At 36.4% G+C, this 16,855-nt stretch overlaps 1 protein-coding gene across 2 annotated transcripts in view; it reads left to right on the forward strand.

Moving 5' to 3' along the window:
* Positions 1-16,052, forward strand: part of DHX35 (DEAH-box helicase 35) — a 61,714-nt gene extending 45,662 nt beyond the window's left edge. The window contains exons 15-22 of one of the 2 annotated variants that reach the window (XM_020990811.2): positions 1,173-1,268; positions 2,898-2,992; positions 4,279-4,356; positions 6,597-6,726; positions 9,327-9,408; positions 9,764-9,835; positions 11,504-11,615; positions 14,632-16,052. In XM_020990811.2, the coding sequence (XP_020846470.1) occupies positions 1,173-1,268; positions 2,898-2,992; positions 4,279-4,356; positions 6,597-6,726; positions 9,327-9,408; positions 9,764-9,835; positions 11,504-11,615; positions 14,632-14,676 (710 nt within the window). In that variant the 3' untranslated portion in view covers positions 14,677-16,052. Of the gene's footprint in view, positions 1-1,172; positions 1,269-2,897; positions 2,993-4,278; positions 4,357-6,596; positions 6,727-9,326; positions 9,409-9,683; positions 9,836-11,503; positions 11,616-14,631 lie in introns of those variants that run through there. The other variant, XM_078150228.1, reaches the window with a different exon arrangement.
* The last annotated feature ends 803 nt before the right edge of the window (positions 16,053-16,855 follow it).

Below are 16,855 nucleotides of genomic sequence, written 5' to 3' on the forward strand. Positions count from 1 at the left end.
CATCCTATTTTAATTTACTTACTACCACTAGCCAAAGTAATGGCAGTACTCTTTCTTTCTTTTTTCTTTTTTTAAATAGATTTTTATTAATAGCTTTTGTTTTTACATTGCCTAGACTTCTCCTTCCCAGAGAGCCATCCCTCATAAAGAATTTTTTTAAAATGAGGAAGAGAGAAAATAATTAGCCAAACCACTCAATATGCTGAAAAAAAATCTGACATTATATGCAATGTTCCATAGCATGGATCCTCTGCAAACAAGTAAGAAGAAGAGGTGTCTTCTCATATTTCTAATTTGGGGCCAAGCTTTTTTTTTTTAAATTTTGCGTCATTGAATTTTGATTGTTTTGTTGTGGCTGTTCTTTCCATTTACATTGTTGTAATCATTATGTATATTGTTTTCCTGGATCTACTTACTTAACTCTGCATTTGTTCTTGTAAGTCTTAATATGCTTATGCTTCTCTGTATTCATCATACAGAGTATTACAGTAGTAATAGTCATTCCTTTCATGTGCCATAATTAGTTTAACCATTCCCCAGTTGATGGGCATCTACTTTGTTTCCTTTTCATTGTTACCATAAAAAGTACTGATGGAATACTTTGGCATATATAGAACCTTTCTTTCTGTTGGTGACCTCCTTTGGGTATATGCCTAGTAGTGAAATCTCTGGGTCAAAGGTTTTGAGCATTTTAGATCCTTTTCTATTTCTATTTCTCTTCAGCAGCCCTAAGGTCCAAGTTTTTCTTGTTTTATTTTTATGATTGCTTAGTGTATACATTGAAATATACCTGCTTATAAAATCACAGAATTTTGGGGTTAGAAGGGACCTTTATGAGCACCTAATCGAATTCACACATGAAAAGGAATTCCTTCTATATTATACCTGACAGGTAGTTATCTAGTCTGAGGGGAGAGGTCATTATTTCCTTTCACTGGTAGCACATATGTAGGATATAATTCTCATGCAATGTTCTTTATAAAAATTACCTCCAAGATTATAAATGAATAGTCTGTTTGTTTTGATTGATTGCCCAGCCTTCAGTTCAGCAAACATCCCTTCCACATTTAATAGTACTCTGTGTTTCAGTGTATTCCATAAATGTTGTTTTCTCTGCTTTTTTCAAAACAGCAACCCTTACTCGTTAATTTTTAATTCCATTCTTTTGGCAGGTCTGGACAAACACTGTCACCTGACTGAACCTCTTGGCATGAGAATAGCAGAGTTTCCTTTGAATCCCATGTTTGCGAAGATGCTGCTAGAATCAGGTAGGAATATACAAATAGCTATCATTGATTTTAGTTTATGAAAGAAATTTTTCTACCCCCATATAATATTGTAGACTTGAGAATTAAGGTATTCTCAGTTGTGATATAGAATGTCAGGTAAGAAATCACATTCATATTACTAACAGGTGTTTAGCCTAAACTTGAGTGATTTGGGAAATATCTTTGCAGATTTTTTAATTTTATGGGCAAAAATTAATGTGATTGAAAACATTGTAATGTGAACATTTTTAGTCAATAGTTAATAAACATTTATTAAGTACCTACTATGTGCCTGGCATTGTACTAAGTGCATAAGTGTATATATATGAGGAAAAAAAGATAGTCTTTACCCTCAAGGAGCTTACAGTCTAGTGGGGGGAAAAATACGCAAAAGGAAGCTGAAAAGGGGCAGGGAAGAATGTACATGGTATGGTGTCATGATGTTCATGGAATCAAAACCAAGCAGAACAGCTGATAGGAAAATGAAGGGTTAGCTAAAAGTTCGACCCTTCTATTAAGGAAGACTTTGAGAGGAATTTTTTAAAACTATTTTTTTACTCCCTGATAGAGGAAAGCATTTCTTCTTCTTCTTCTTAACAACATGCGCACTTCTCTAACATTATAATTCTCAAATCCTGAAGACATAAGCCTGAGTACAATGAGAGGCTAATTAAATATATTTTGAGTCTTGGGACAACTGACACACCCTTCCTCTTAACATACTGTGTACTGGGAGGTAAGATTAAGCATGGCATAACTAGAGCCATCCCAGCCATTTGTCATTTCTGAGGCAAATGGCAGAGGTTTGTGAAGCTGATGAAAGTTGAGAAGGGACCCCATCAATATACCATTCGTTTTTTCCCCTTTCAGTGCTTCTCTCAACTTCTGTTCTATTTTCCACAGGCTTTGCCCCCAGGGTACAGCAGTTTTCCAGATAGTGGGGGTGATTTTCTGGTCCTGTGGAGTGTCTGTGACTGGCTTGTATAGCTTTGGAGGACTTGGCTAGGTAGGGGAGAAAGTGCATAGTGGAGAGAACACTGGGCTCAGAGTTGAAATGCCTGGGTTTGAGTCCCAGCTCTGCTACTTCTTCACACTGTGACCTTGAGCAAGTCATTTCCAGCTTTTAATATTCTGTGATTTTGAGTGAGTCTTCACTTGAAGGGTGGGTGTTTCAAAACAAACTATTAGTCAAAGAACACAGGAACAACAAAAGTGGCAAAATCCATGTGTTCCCTGCCTTTTTTCTTCTTCCTAGTCCTACAGCCCAGGCTATGGAGTATCCCCACTGGTAGCAGGGAGAGAGCTTGGGAGCTAGAGGGAAACAACACCAAGTAAATGTGAATACCTATGGCCTGGATCTCTCCTACGTGGTTAATAGTCTAGCTGCTTTCTTTTCAGAACGTCCATGTTGTATTATGCTGAAATTCTATAAATTTCTTAATGCCTTCTTTAACTCTAGGTCACAAATAATACATTAAGCATTATAAGCATTTTTGCTTCATGCGTCATACTTTTGGTACAATAACAATTTGTAACATAGTGAGTTAACAGTATAGTACCCAAAAGATTTGACCAAGTATTCTTTGAGCAATTTCATGCCATAAGTCAGGACTGCTACTTGTCTTACAGGAAACTTTGGCTGTTCTCAGGAGATTTTGAGCATTGCAGCCATGATGCAGATTCAGAATGTCTTTGTAATTCCCCCAAATCAGAAAACTCAGGCTGTAAGTCTAACTTTTACATTAATTCTAAATGCATTTCAGCCAACTTGTTCAGTGTTGATTGCATCATCAAAAGTTATTGACGAGAAAGCACATCTTTCTACTTCTGGCCCATTTTTTCCATCACTAGGCATAATCATTATTGTTTTACTATCACAACCCTTTCAGCCTTAAAATGATCTTCCCCTCATTTCTGCCCTTCACTGCACATTTCTACTTTTATTACCAAATCTTGCCACTACTTCCTTCACAGTCTTTTGGATACAGTGCTTTTTATCTGTGTTGTCACAGACATGTCCTCTGTCACTTGTTCTTTTTAAACTTTCTCATTCAACTCCTCTGCTGAATATACATTGCTTTTGACATTGTTGTCTTATCTAGAAATCACTATGACCTTTGCATTGATACCTCTTCCCTCAAGATCCTATGATTATCCGTTGCATCTATGTAACGTTGGGTGAGGCTTGAAGAAGCCTCAGAGTCTCAGTTTCCTCATCTGTAAAATGGGGATAATGATTTTTACACTACCTACCTCATATTGTTGTTGGTAAAAAAGTGATTTACAAACCTTAAAGTGCCATATAAATGTGAGTTATTATCCCATCATCACTTCCTAAACCTTAACTTGACAACTCCATTTATTTATGCCCTCCTAGAGGGCGGGAGCATTGTTTGTAGAAAGCAGAGCCTAATATAGTACCATGTGCAACAAAATCTTAACTCACTGTTTTCTTATAAATGAGACAATTGGACAAGGTGGAATGCTGAGAGGAGTGAAGGAAGCAGGTAAAGTGATCTGAGAAGAGAGAGATAGTTCAAGGTGTTTTGGTTTTTTAAAAAAAAAACCCAAACCCTTTGTAACAAAGAATTGAATTGTTAGTCACTATTCTTAGAGAGATGGAAATCTTTAGTATGATTGCAAAGAATTAAGTATAGTCAGAGCTTTGGACCAAGGTAACTAGTAGCAACACTTAAAAACAACTAAAGAGGGTGGAAATTCAGTGCTATATCGGACTAGCTGGCAGAGAAGAATTCTGGGTAGGATAAGTAGATTTTGGTAGTGTCTGCATGTCCGTGGTAACTGAATCCCTGGGAACAGGTGACATTGCCTATGGTCTTGGAGTATGAAAAGATAAATAAGAGAGCAAGGATGGATCCCTGGGGGGAGGGGAGGAGGTTTGATGTTTCTTCTCTAAAAGAGAAAACATAGAAGACAAGGCAGTAGATGAGTAATAACTACATTATAGTTAATAATTACATAAAGATTTAGAATATTTTTCTTCTTTCAGATGCGGGAACACCGAAAATTTGCTGTGGAGGAGGGTGACCATCTTACTCTGCTTAATGTATATGAAGCTTTTATCAAAGTAAGCTAGTTGAAATACTTAATGTGTTGTTTTTGCTTAGGTGAACATAAATCCCTGAAGATGAAGTTTTATGAAGATAATGATGAAGCTACCAACTCTTTTTCATATTTGTTTTCTTAGGAATGTCTTCATAATTCCTGGTTATTGGTCTGTTTGGTTCAGTTTACCAATTATGTTGTTGGATAGAGCAGGAGAATCATTAGCCTTACACATGAATGAGTTTTGTAGGCTAACTGTTCAGCATTCTATAGGATTCTGAGTCCTCTTAATCTGGTCTTGCCGCTAGTCTAGTGAAATGGCTCTAAATACCCATTAACACGGTCAGTCACCTTCTGTTCTGCGTGAGTGTGTGGATGAGTCAATTGCATTTCAAGACTAAAGCTTTCAAGTTTGGTATAGTGAGACTATCCAGGAAATTTTCACACATCAGTTGTTCCCATTAAAACCTAGAGAACTTATAAAACTTTAACAAACATAAGGATTATGCTAGTGCAAGGATCCATGAGTACACATAAATCTTATCGGTTTTGAATTATATTGAATATATGCTGTAAATATGTTATATGCTTATAAATATGGCTGAACTCAAAAAACAAACAAATAAATAAATAGATGTGGCTGAATTCAAGTTAATATTATAACTCATTTAACCTGCTAAAAAAGTTAGGCTATCTAAAAGGGATGACTTAAATTTCTGAGTCTGGATGTAGATATGGAAGGGACTTCTGAGATCATTTAGTTCAATCTTTTCATGTTATAAATGAGGAAATTGAGACCTAACAAGAATAAAAATCCATGTCCTTTGACTCCCAAGTCCAGTGTTCCTTCCACAAAAATCATTTCTTGTCTTCTGTTATGTAAGGAGTAATAAAGGAAAAAATAGGGGCTAAGATTTTATGAATTTAAAAACAATTAATTTCTGGAATGCAGCTTTAGAAAAGATGAAATATTAAAATTAAATGTCACTGCATATTTAGAGCAGGTGATCCAGGAAAGACCTTCAGGGAAAAAACCATCATGTTTTTGAATCTAATGGATAAATTTTACACATCAAAATTTTCATAAAGTTTGTGTCCAAAAAAGGATCCTGCGTTTCATAGTTTAAGCTACTATCTATAGCTTCTTATCTACCAGTGGAATATAACTACAAGTATAGCACATTTTACCCAGTTAGGTATATTATTTTATAATATATTGAAAACTTCTACACAAATTGAATTTTTATGAGTTAAATTATTTCCCCACTAATTTACAGTATAATTTCAGAGATGCATCCTTGGGCAAAAATTTTGTTTTAAAGCTGCACAAAAGTTTTAAAGTGCTTGTTTAAAGGGAAAATGATCATTTTTGGGTAAAATAATATTAAGTTCACTGTAGTTTGATTACTGTTTCCATAAAACTGGTGAGATGAAGAGGCGAGGGAGCAAATGTAGTTTAGAGTCCCAAATGGAATGATAATAAACAATATATGATAATAAGGTTAGTAATTTATGAAGGAAAAATGTTTGATTTATTTTGTTAATCAGTTTGGACACATAGGTTACCTAGCATTTAAAATAATTCTGCTGCTCATAAAGTTTCTTTTTGTCCGTAAGTGGTCATCGAAGTGAAGAGAGCTCTAGTCTAGTAGATGAAGGGACAACCAGATTTTGAGCATAATTATTAACATCTAGTTTGGAAAGTAGTGTCAGAAAATGGCCAGTCCCCAAATGAGATCATAAGGTCTTTAGTACATTGAATAGGGGGCAGCTAGGTGGTACAGTGGATAGAGTGCTGGGCCTAGAATCAGGAAGATTCATCTTCCTGAATTCAGATCACTAGCTGTGTGACCCTGGGCAAGTCACTTAATCCTGTTTGCCTCAATTTCCTCATCGTTAAAATGAACTGGAGAAGGAAATGGCAAACTGCTCCAGTATCACTGCCAAGAAAACCCAAATGGAGTCACAAAGAATTGGACATGATTGAAGTGACTGAACAACACATTAAATAAGCAAGCATGGGAAGAGAAAATATCTTCCTTACATATTCCAGATGAAGAGTAGTATTGCCTGTCTTTAACGACTTTCTCTTTGTCTGCACGTTCTCTTCCTATTCCTTTTCCTCCTCTCTGTTATCTGTTCCCCTTTCTCTCTTCATCTCTGTCTCTGCCTTCCTTTCTCTCTCTTTCCCTCTTTCTCCTTCTCCTCTCTCCCTCTCTTTCTCTTCCCTCTATTTCCTTCCCTTTTTTTTTTGTCTTGCAGCACAGTAGGAATTCACAGTGGTGTCAGGAGCATTTCCTTAACTATAAGGGGCTCATGAGGGCTGCGGCTGTAAGGGAGCAATTGAAAAAGCTTCTTGTCAAGTTTAAAATACCAAAGAAATCTAGTGAAGGTAAGAATAGACTGGAGCGAGTGAAACTTTGTTCAGAACTTGGCCTCCTGTGTTCTGTTTGTCTTGTCTTGGACTTTTCTTTGTAAATAATACTGACATCATTTGAGTTTTAATTTAGTGCTTTAAGGTTTACAAAATGTTTGCATAGTTTTGATCCTCACAACAACCTTGTGCAGCAGACACCACAGCCTTCTGCTCCTATAATGAAGAAAGTCAAGTTCAAGAGGTTAGGTGACTCATCCTGGTCACAGTTATTAATGTCAGAGATGCTAGTAGGGCTTTTCCTTTTCTGTTCTGCTGACTTCTCTTCGTTATAAGGTCAGATTTTTTCAGAGAGCAGCATGGAATCCTTATAGCTACAATTTTATGTTACAAGCTGTGGTTGCAAATGACAAGCTAACTATGCAGTAAGCTTTTGTATATCAAAATTATATTTTCCCATGGATATTTATTATGATTTCAGAGACAGATTTCCAAAGAAAAATTGATGGCTAACAAAAATTACAGTTAACATTCACTAACATCCGCTTCAGAGAACAGTTGGTATGAATTTTATTTTCTCACATGACTTCTACAAGGGGAGGTTAAATGGATGCTTTAGAAAATCTTTATATGCTCGTGAAAAACACTGTCATTCATTCAGCAAAGTGCAAAATGAAGTTTTATTTCTTAAAAAAACTTCTTCAAAACTTAATTTTCAGTTTCTAGATTTTATTCAAATGTGCATTAGTCTGATGTCTGTTAGTGACTGCTTGAATGGATAAATAATTGGGATTTTAGATAATCTCAATAGGATTCTTTAAAGATCACTCTTCAACCTTGCACTTTTGCTGTGGTAGCAAAGCCAGGATTAGAAAGAAAAATGAATACATCTGAGTTCAAGTGTATGTTAAGTGGCTGATTGGTAAAATGTATAAAATCAAGCTATCAAGACACTATGAAGTAAAGTTGACTATTAATGTGCAACAAGTTCATATTCATTATGCATAAATTAATTTTCAGTTAGTCTAAAAGCACAGGAAAATTACCCCCTTGTGTTGGACATGAACCTTTGAAATCTTGATTGTTTGTTATTGGATTGATAGATGCAAGTATGTGCAGTTGAAGAAAGGTGAAATTGTGGCAATTTTCTTGTGCTTTTATTTGTATGGAATGTTTATAATGTGTATACTTCTAAAAATAACTTTTTGTAGCCTGTATGATGATTGTATATATCCATGTTTAAGGTAAAATTATAGACTTAGGCATTAGAAAACCCTAGCTATTTGTTTCTAAAAGGCATATTACTTTTCTGAATAGAGAATAAAAAAATTAACTGTCTTTGAAGCTGTTAATGCTGGCCTGTTTTTGAGGACTGGTTCCTTCCTTCCCCACCCTCCCATTCTAAGGGAGATGATTCTGCTTTCTTGGTCCCCATTTTATGCTAATCATGGATAAACTTCACATGGAATCAATGTGGAAGGTCTCATAGTTTTACTCTTGTCTTTTCACTTTTATATACAGATTGTAATCATCACAGTTGTTCTCATGTAGTATTTTAAAGTTTGCAGGCTGAAATAGTATAAAATAAATGTACTTTTTAGCATTAGGAAATCAAAGAAGAGAGTAAAGTTAATCATTTCAAATAATGTTATTTTCTACAAACTTTGATATCAGAAAATGAAAAACTCCTTAAAAGAAAATTTCAGAAATAGAGGGAAAAGACGGCACTATCAGGCACTAGAGGTATAATTGAACAGTTGAGTTTGAAAAATTAAGTTGTAAAATTTAAATACGTTTAGCATTATCAAATTATTTAGATCATTGTTTACTTGGGCTACAAGACATTTTCTTTATTCATGAAATTTTTTACTAGAATCTTGAAGCTTTCTTAAATACCTGTCTTCTCTCCTCCAACTGATGGTGGTATTTTTGGACCTGTAGCTAACAAAGTCATCCTGATCTCAGATCCCTTCAGTTTGTGGAAATAGGAAGCTGGAGAAACCAATGGGTAGTATGAGTCTAGGCCAGAAGATGACTTGAGGAAACTACAGGTCAGGATGGGACTAAATCTTTCTCTAACTTTACTCTTGACTGAATGTACATAGTACATAGGTTCTGCTTTCCAAACAGCCAGAGCTGTCAAAAGTTGAGGAATACCAGATAGTTTGTCAGCAGCTGGCCCAGGAAGTCTACAGGGTATGCTGCAGTGTGCTGATAGTGGAGGCCTAAAAGGTTATTCTTTAGGTATGCTAGTCTGATGAAGAAGGTGATGGTTTGGGGGTCCATCAGAAGAAACAGGGGCATAAATATAGAGCATGTAACTGGAGGAAGGCAGTTTACAAATTGAAGTTTTGAGAAGAATATATTGAAAAGCAATTGTATTTCTTTATTAATTTGTATACAGTGTTCTATGATGTTTCCTTGTGACTTGTTTTATGTTTGAAATGTATATAACTATATTCATCTCTTGTGATTTTATGTTGCACTTGTACTTTGTACTATTATCAGCTATTTGTTTAACCCTGTAAAATGTAATATATTAAACATTAGCTGAATAAAGTAAAAATATCTGATGGATGATTGATTTATAGGTTGTATTTTTTTTTAACTCTGTTTAGGTGACCCAGATCCTGTTCTAAAATGTATTGTCTCTGGATTCTTTGCTAATGCTGCTAAGTTTCATTCCACTGGAGCTTATAGGTAATATTTTATGACATTATCACTGAATCAAGAAATATTGAAAGTACAGCACTATGTCCACTCAAAAAGGCAATAAAGATAAACACAGAAAGTGGGCATTTAATGTCAGATACTTTAAAAAGTTGTGCACATACTGCTTTTTATTCTTTTCCTTTCCTACAATTGTTTAGTCTTTGGGGGTAAAAGGAGGGAGAGAAAAGGAGAAAAAAATGAGATGTGGGGAAAAGTATTTTTTTTTGTGTATATTTGAAGCTTATTCTCTTTTCTTCATTAAGGTATGAAGCATGTCTATAGGAAAATCTGCCTATACACTTTTAAATGTTGATTGGGCTTAATTTATTTTTAAATTTCTAAGGACTATCCGTGATGATCATGAATTGCACATACATCCCACTTCAGTACTATATGCAGAAAAACCTCCTCGATGGTAAGTTACCTTTACTTATAGTAGTTATAAACATCTCTGTTGAGGAGAGCAGAGGTACCTGTACCAGGCCAAATATGGCTCAGCTGACAACCAACAGATTTCTCAGGGATTTCAGTACCTGTGTCTCTCTCCTCAACTACTGCCATCATTCTCAGGAATTTTAATATCCATGTAGATGTTCCTTCATATTCCTTAACCTTCAGTTTTCTCAACCTCCTTATGTCCTGTGATCTTCTCCATAACTCCATGTTAGCCATATATAGGAATAGGCACACTAGATCTCACCATCACCCACAAATTCCCTAATTAGAAACTGACATTTTCTTCTCTGACTATAACCTCCCGTCATTCCACCTCTCCCTGTGCTTCACCCCTCCTATACCTTTTCTTTACCCTTTTCAAGGCCTCCATTTCCTCCATCCCTCACTTCTTTCTCAGTCTGTAACTCTTGTTCTGACTTTACTTTCTTATCCCTCTAAACTCAACCTAAGAATTAGCCATTTCAACCTTGCACTGTCCTCTGATTTTGGATCCCTTACTCCCTTGTCTTTTTGCCATTTTTCTCTTGTCAGACCTCAACCAGGATTTACTCCTACAAATAGCCTCTTGTGTTCCTACTCCTGAACTACTTGATGAAGCTGGAGGAAACCTCAGAACTGCTGATTTAGTGCATTACAAATTCACATTATCAAAACTCAACTATGCCCTCCCTGGAGCAAGGAAGGCCTTTTATTCTTCTCTCATTTATTCTTTATCTACTCATCCCAGAAGCTATTCTAAAACTTCTCTTCTTTCTCCAAGTCCCCAACACTACCTCCTCCCTGTTTTCTTTCAGTTGAGAATGTTGCTTCTTATTTTGTTGAAAAAACGGACCATTCACTTTCTCCCATTCTCTTCCTATTGGAACCCTTTGTCATCATCTCATATTTTCTCCTCCTTTTAGTCTCTGCAAAATAATTCTCTTTGCCAAGGCCAACCCCTCTACATGTGTTCTTTATCCCACCTCCTCCCATCTTCTCCCACAGATCGCTGGAGAATATTATTTCTCCTCTTCAATCATCAGCCTCTCTCTATTAACTGGTTCCTTCCCTACTACTTTAAAAAATTCCCAATTCTCCCCCATTCTTAAAAAAACCTTCACTAGACCTTACCATCCTTTCCAATTATCTTTCTATCCTTTCTTCCCATTCTGAACCAAACTCTTTGAAAAAGTCTTCAGCACTTGCTGCCTCCACATCTGTCCCTTGATTCTCAACTCTTTTATAGTCTGGCTCCAACTTCAGCACTCAACAGAAACTGTTGAGTGTTATTCATGATCTCACAATTGCCAAATCTGAGGTCTTTTCTCAGTGTTAATGCTAATCCTAATCTTTCTTGGTCTGTTGATGTCAGTCAATTTATTAAGTGCTTATTATGTGCTAGGCATTCTAAGTTTTGAGGTATTGAGGATCAAGGAAGCCTTGATGGGGAAAAGAAACTGGACCTTGAAGGGCTGGTAGGATTTTGATAGAGGGAGATGTAAAGACTTCCTAGTTAAGAAGGTTTGCATAAAAATGTAGTTCATGTTCAAGAAATCATAATCCAGTTTATCCATTCCTCCTAAAAGTGGGTTCGAAGTATCATTTTCTAATGTAAAGAATTCCATATGTTCTATCTTTGTCAATTCAGGGTTGTCTACAATGAGGTCATACAAACTTCAAAATACTACATGAGAGATGTGACTGCTATTGAATCTTCATGGCTTTTGGAATTGGCACCACATTTCTATCAGCAGGGAACGGTATGAATTTCAGAGCTTACTAAATGAGGGTGTGGTGGGAGGGGAAGAGTACTCTGTTGGCTATGTTTTTTGGGTTTTTTGGGGGTTTTTTGGCTAGGCAATGGGGTTAAGTGACTTGCCCAGGGTCACACAGCTAGTAAGTGTTATATGTCTGAGGCCGGATTTGAACTCAGGTCCTTCTGAATCCAGGACCTGTTCTCTATCCACTGCGCCACCTAGCTGCCCCCTATGTTTTTATTTAAACCTTACTACTTTCACTTCACCTGAGAAGTTTTGATTTTGAAAAATGGAGCAAGAACTCTTGAAAGTGGGTCCAAGGAACACTTCTTAATGGTTAATTTATGAGAACTTTCCAAATTCACTTTGGTTCAGTAATGTGTCCAGAGATCCTCAGAGGAAAGGTTAGATACCGTCTTGTTAATCTAGAAGATTGTTCCAGATTATGAGAGTAACTGTATTCAGAGTAAATGGCAGGATACTTAATATTCATTTTAGATACTGATGGATACTTAATTGTTCAAGTAGTGTCCATTTTTCATTCCTAATGTTGGTTGGGTTTTCTGTTCTCTGTTTCTCAGGGCTGTTATGATTTGCTCCAGGCAGAGTACTGTGTAATGGAAGTGGGGTTTAAACGAATGGTACTTTTGTGCAATGTCCAGTCTTCTGTTTACTGTTTATTTTTGTGATTTCAAAAATGATACCCTTTATGATTATGTTGACTTGGAACATGTGAAACAAAACCATTGCATTTAAAATGACTTATTAGCATATCTTTTTTGAAACACTGCAGAGGATGCCCAGTTTCATAAGCCTAGAAGTCAAGGACTTTTCATAGAAATATCTGGTAACTTCCAGGTCCCTACAGGTGGACTTCAGGAATAATCACCAAGCTGTTGCAGATGATACTAATTGTAACAGTTGGTTTGCAAGGAGAACGTGATCTAGGCTGGCTAGAACTTAGATCATATAGTATTTGACATACTGTATGTCCCATCAAGTATGCTTAGATACAGCTAGTAATCAGGGCTGATAGCTTTATCAAGTCTATGAGGGTAAATCATGCTGCAGTTGTTTAGTCCAACAATCACAACATCACTAACCAGGGCCACCTGTGTGTATCTTACAGTCAGTTTTTATCCGTTCATGGATGACAGGTCCATCATCCATAGTGTGATGTACTTGTCAAGTTACAAATAATTAAGTAGGAAAGAACTTGTAGAACTTCAGGTAGTTTGGAAATTGAGGATTACTTCTTTCCCAAAATTCCCCAATACAAATTTTCAGTCTAGAAACCAGCCAGATCAGTGGCAGTTTAAAATATTTTTAAGAGGCCTGATAAAAATGCATTGTTGAATATTTCTCTGGTGTATGTAAGCAAAATAGATTCAGAATCAAATATTTTTGTGAGCCAAGACTAAATTTGACTTAGTCTAGCAGGTTCAAAGTTTTAAAAAAGATGCATCAGGCATTTGTGTAAAGTCCAAATTAAAAGCTGCCTTTTAATAATTTAACATTAAAAGTACACTATCCAAGAATAAAACAAATGTAAAAATATAACTCTCCTTCTTGACCTACAGGCAGTTGGTATTCATGATAAAGACCGTTGATGTCTGTCTCTCTCTCTTCCCCACCTCTCCAGTTCTTTTATATTTCAAGCTGCCAGGTGTGTAAAGCACCAGGTGAAGCTGGGCCAAGGGACTAGGTTGAGGACATGCTGAAGCCACAGCAGCTCTGGCAGCCCACCAAAGATCTTACCAGAAATAAATAAATGTTTTTCCAAAATTTGCATGGGTAGAAAAAAAATCAAACCTCCTTGAGATATAATGTATTCAAAACTTTTGACTAGAAATATAAGTTAAAGTTCTGAAAAACACTGAAACAATTTTAAAGTTCTTGATCAAATAATTAGGCTTAGGGCAATCTTCAGAGCAGTATAAATTTGAAGATGCCTCTAGATCACCGTTAACAGACTAAAACTGAATCAGTTCTTTTACGTATATCAAAACTAGTTTTATAAGTTTGATGGAAAATGACAGGGAAACAGGTTAAAAGTTCAAATTAACTAATCATTTGAACTATCCTTGCTTCTTTTCCCAGTTGTTCAGTGATGGTTTCAGTTTTGCCTGTCATCTGCTCTCTCTTCTCCTCCAAGGGCTGGACTCTGAGGTGGACCCATTTGTTTCCATCCTTTTTTCTATTTACTGACCCGAAGGCAACTTCAGAATTGGACTTCTAGCTACAGCCCAATTATATGCTAAGAAATACTTTGCAGTTACGCCATAACAATCCATCTGCAATACATTGTTGAGAATAAGTCTTAGTTACCTGAAATTAATTGACCAGACTACTTATTACTGGCTGCTTTGTTGCTATGTGGCTTGGGTTATATTACCTTCATTTTTCAGTTCAACGAATATTAAGTGCCTTTTATATACGACATGTTTTTTTATTACAGTAATGAAGTTTCAGAGAAAGAAGCATATTGATGGCATTTATCCTCTTTGTTAATCAACATTACTGTTTTTCTCTCTTCCTCACTGTTTTTGAAGGGAGGACAGACTGCATCTTTCCTTTACCATCCTTAAGACACAACATTAAAAAGTAGTTTTCTTTTCCTTGTGCCCTTTTTTGGAATATGAGAATGTTAATAGCCAGTCTGCTTAGAGCCTCCTATCTGCAAACAATGTTCAAAGGGGAAAGAGGCCTGTTCTTTCTCAATGATAATTTTCATACCCTAGAGACAAAGCCTAAATGTAGTCAGGACCACAGAGGGAGGATCATTGTCCCAGATCATAGTTAACCTCATTAGAAGTTCTATATTGCAAACAGGTGACTTGGTTTTTCTTTCATAGCATCTTCTGAGATGTAGGTTTGAAGGAGAAAGTGAACAACAGCAAGAGAATGACCTACTTGTATATTGGAAGAAAAATATTTTGATGTGAACTATTAAATGCACAATACAGCATATGCATGTCTTTCGTATATTTTAATTGTCTTTTTATCATTTCCTTTGCAGCCTCTTTCAATGAAAGCCAAAAGGGCCAAGGTTGATGACCAATGACCATAATCCAGCTGCTTCTGACAGTACCTGATCCTTTTCTTCTTGGTATCGTCCAAGATGTGGCTTTTGAGCCTTGGGACATGTAATCCTAAACTTTTCACTGATTTAAAGCTGGCTGTTCTTTACTTTTCAGTCAGTTCATCAACCACTATTCCCCACTCCGTTAAATATAAAAAAGCCTGTCAGGATCCTGTAGGAGTTGATGCATGAGCAGGACATGGTATAGCTAAAGCTAAGCTTGCATTGTGGACATTTTACTACTTGGCTGATGTGGCCATATTTGTTAGCCTGGGCATGTTGTCTCTTTAACATGGATAGACAAACAAACGATGTAACCTGAGTAAGAACTGGAGCTTCTGTGGAGGAAAAGAAGCCTTTGAATGGTGTAATGCCACGTTAAGGAAGACAAAGAATTTTGCATACTACAGCTCTTACTCCTTGGACCACATATGGCCTGATGGATGTGCTGCTGCCTTGTTGAATGCAGAGTAGTCCAGGAAAGAATGTGACCTTAGAATGAAACATCAGGAGTTTCGGTTGAAATCTTTCTGATACCTGGAGCATGCCTGCTACCTAGCACAGGACCTTAAAGCAATAGAGTCAGTTCCTGTAGCTTCTCATTTGCCTTTTGTCCCTATTTCCCCATTGTATGAAACTTTAGAATGGCATTCCATTTAAAGTGAAACAAACAGTACATTTACATACAAGCTCTGTATTTTTTTAGCCCTTGATCGCTCTGGGCACTCCTGGTAATTTTGGAGAGCTTTGAGGGCCTTTTGTGAGTGATACACCTCTAGGACCCATGAGCACATATTCCCTTATTGCAATGAATGTATGCATTTTTCACAAGTGGGCTTGGCTCCCCCTTTTGGGATTTGACATCTTAGACTTGATGCCACTGACTTCAACACTAGTGAAATCTTATGAAATTCCAGTTGGGAAAATCTCATGAGAATGCTTCTTAAGCAGGAATTAACAGTTTAGATGCTCTGAACTTCTGTAAATCAAGAACACAACTATAGTATATTAGTTATGGCTTTATTTTGGCTCTTTAGTGGGAGGGGGGATCCTCCTTTTTCCAGCAGGCTCTGGTCATATTGATGCCCCAAGCCTACTTTGTTATAATAGTGTTTGCATTTAAACACAGTAGCTGCTGTAGGTTTATTTATTTATTTTTACTGTTTCGATGACGTTTGTTTTAAAAACATTTAGGTTAAAAATTTATTTTTGTACTGACATTTATTTGGTGAATATGCCACTTTTGGCACCAACATGTACTTTCATTTTTTTCTTTCCATTTTTAAAATGTGTAAATAATAGTAATATCTTAATAAGATAGCAACTTTATACCTAGAATAAATGTTTTCCTCCCCCTCCCTGGCTTCTGTGACTTGTATTATGAAACATTTTCATTGCTCTAGGCTTTTGAGAGAGAGAGAGAGAGAGAGAGAGAGAGAAGTAAGTTCCGCTCTGTGATAGCCTGTACATTTGGAGGAGGTTAAGTGAATTTACTCAGGCTCATGGTAGCATTAGAGATGAATTAAAGTCTACAAGGAAGACTCACAAAGCAACTTAATATTAATAGCGTGACGTGAAGGAGACTCAAATCAAATATAGTTGACAAAGAAAGGGAAGAGAAATAACTAACTATGAATTTCTTCCACTTCTTTCCAGAATTCAGATTCTAGGAATCAAAGGCATAATGTAATTTTAAAAAGGTATTTTCCTTCTTGGTAGAATTTACTAATATTTGCAAACATTGTAATCAAGAAATATTTGTTAAAATCCTACCTCTTTTTGATACTTGCTTAGTAATCTCCAAAGCAGATAGAACAGATCTAAGATATACGTGGTGTCGTAGAAAAAACACTAGATTTAAGACAGAGAACCTGGGTTCAGATTCTAACTGGGCTGCTTGCTACTGTTGTGACCTAAAGCAAGCTAGATCCCCTGTCTAGGCCTTGGTTAACACATCTGTAAATGAGGGGGTTGGTCTTCATGACTTGAGGTTCTAAATTCTGTGATTTTATGAACTGGTCCAGTCATAGTTTTGTACCTTCAGCATCACTGTTTATTTGAAATAGGGCGTCGACACCCGGTGGTGAGAAACATCTACAGCATGTCTACAAAATATTCATAGCTCTGGAAGGCTGGCCTTTGTAAAAGAGAACAGAAATCC

This window comes from Phascolarctos cinereus, unplaced genomic scaffold (genome assembly GCF_003287225.1).
Source record: "Phascolarctos cinereus isolate Bilbo 61053 unplaced genomic scaffold, phaCin_HiC Scaffold_2;HRSCAF=192, whole genome shotgun sequence".
Classification (NCBI taxonomy): Eukaryota; Metazoa; Chordata; class Mammalia; order Diprotodontia; family Phascolarctidae; genus Phascolarctos; species Phascolarctos cinereus.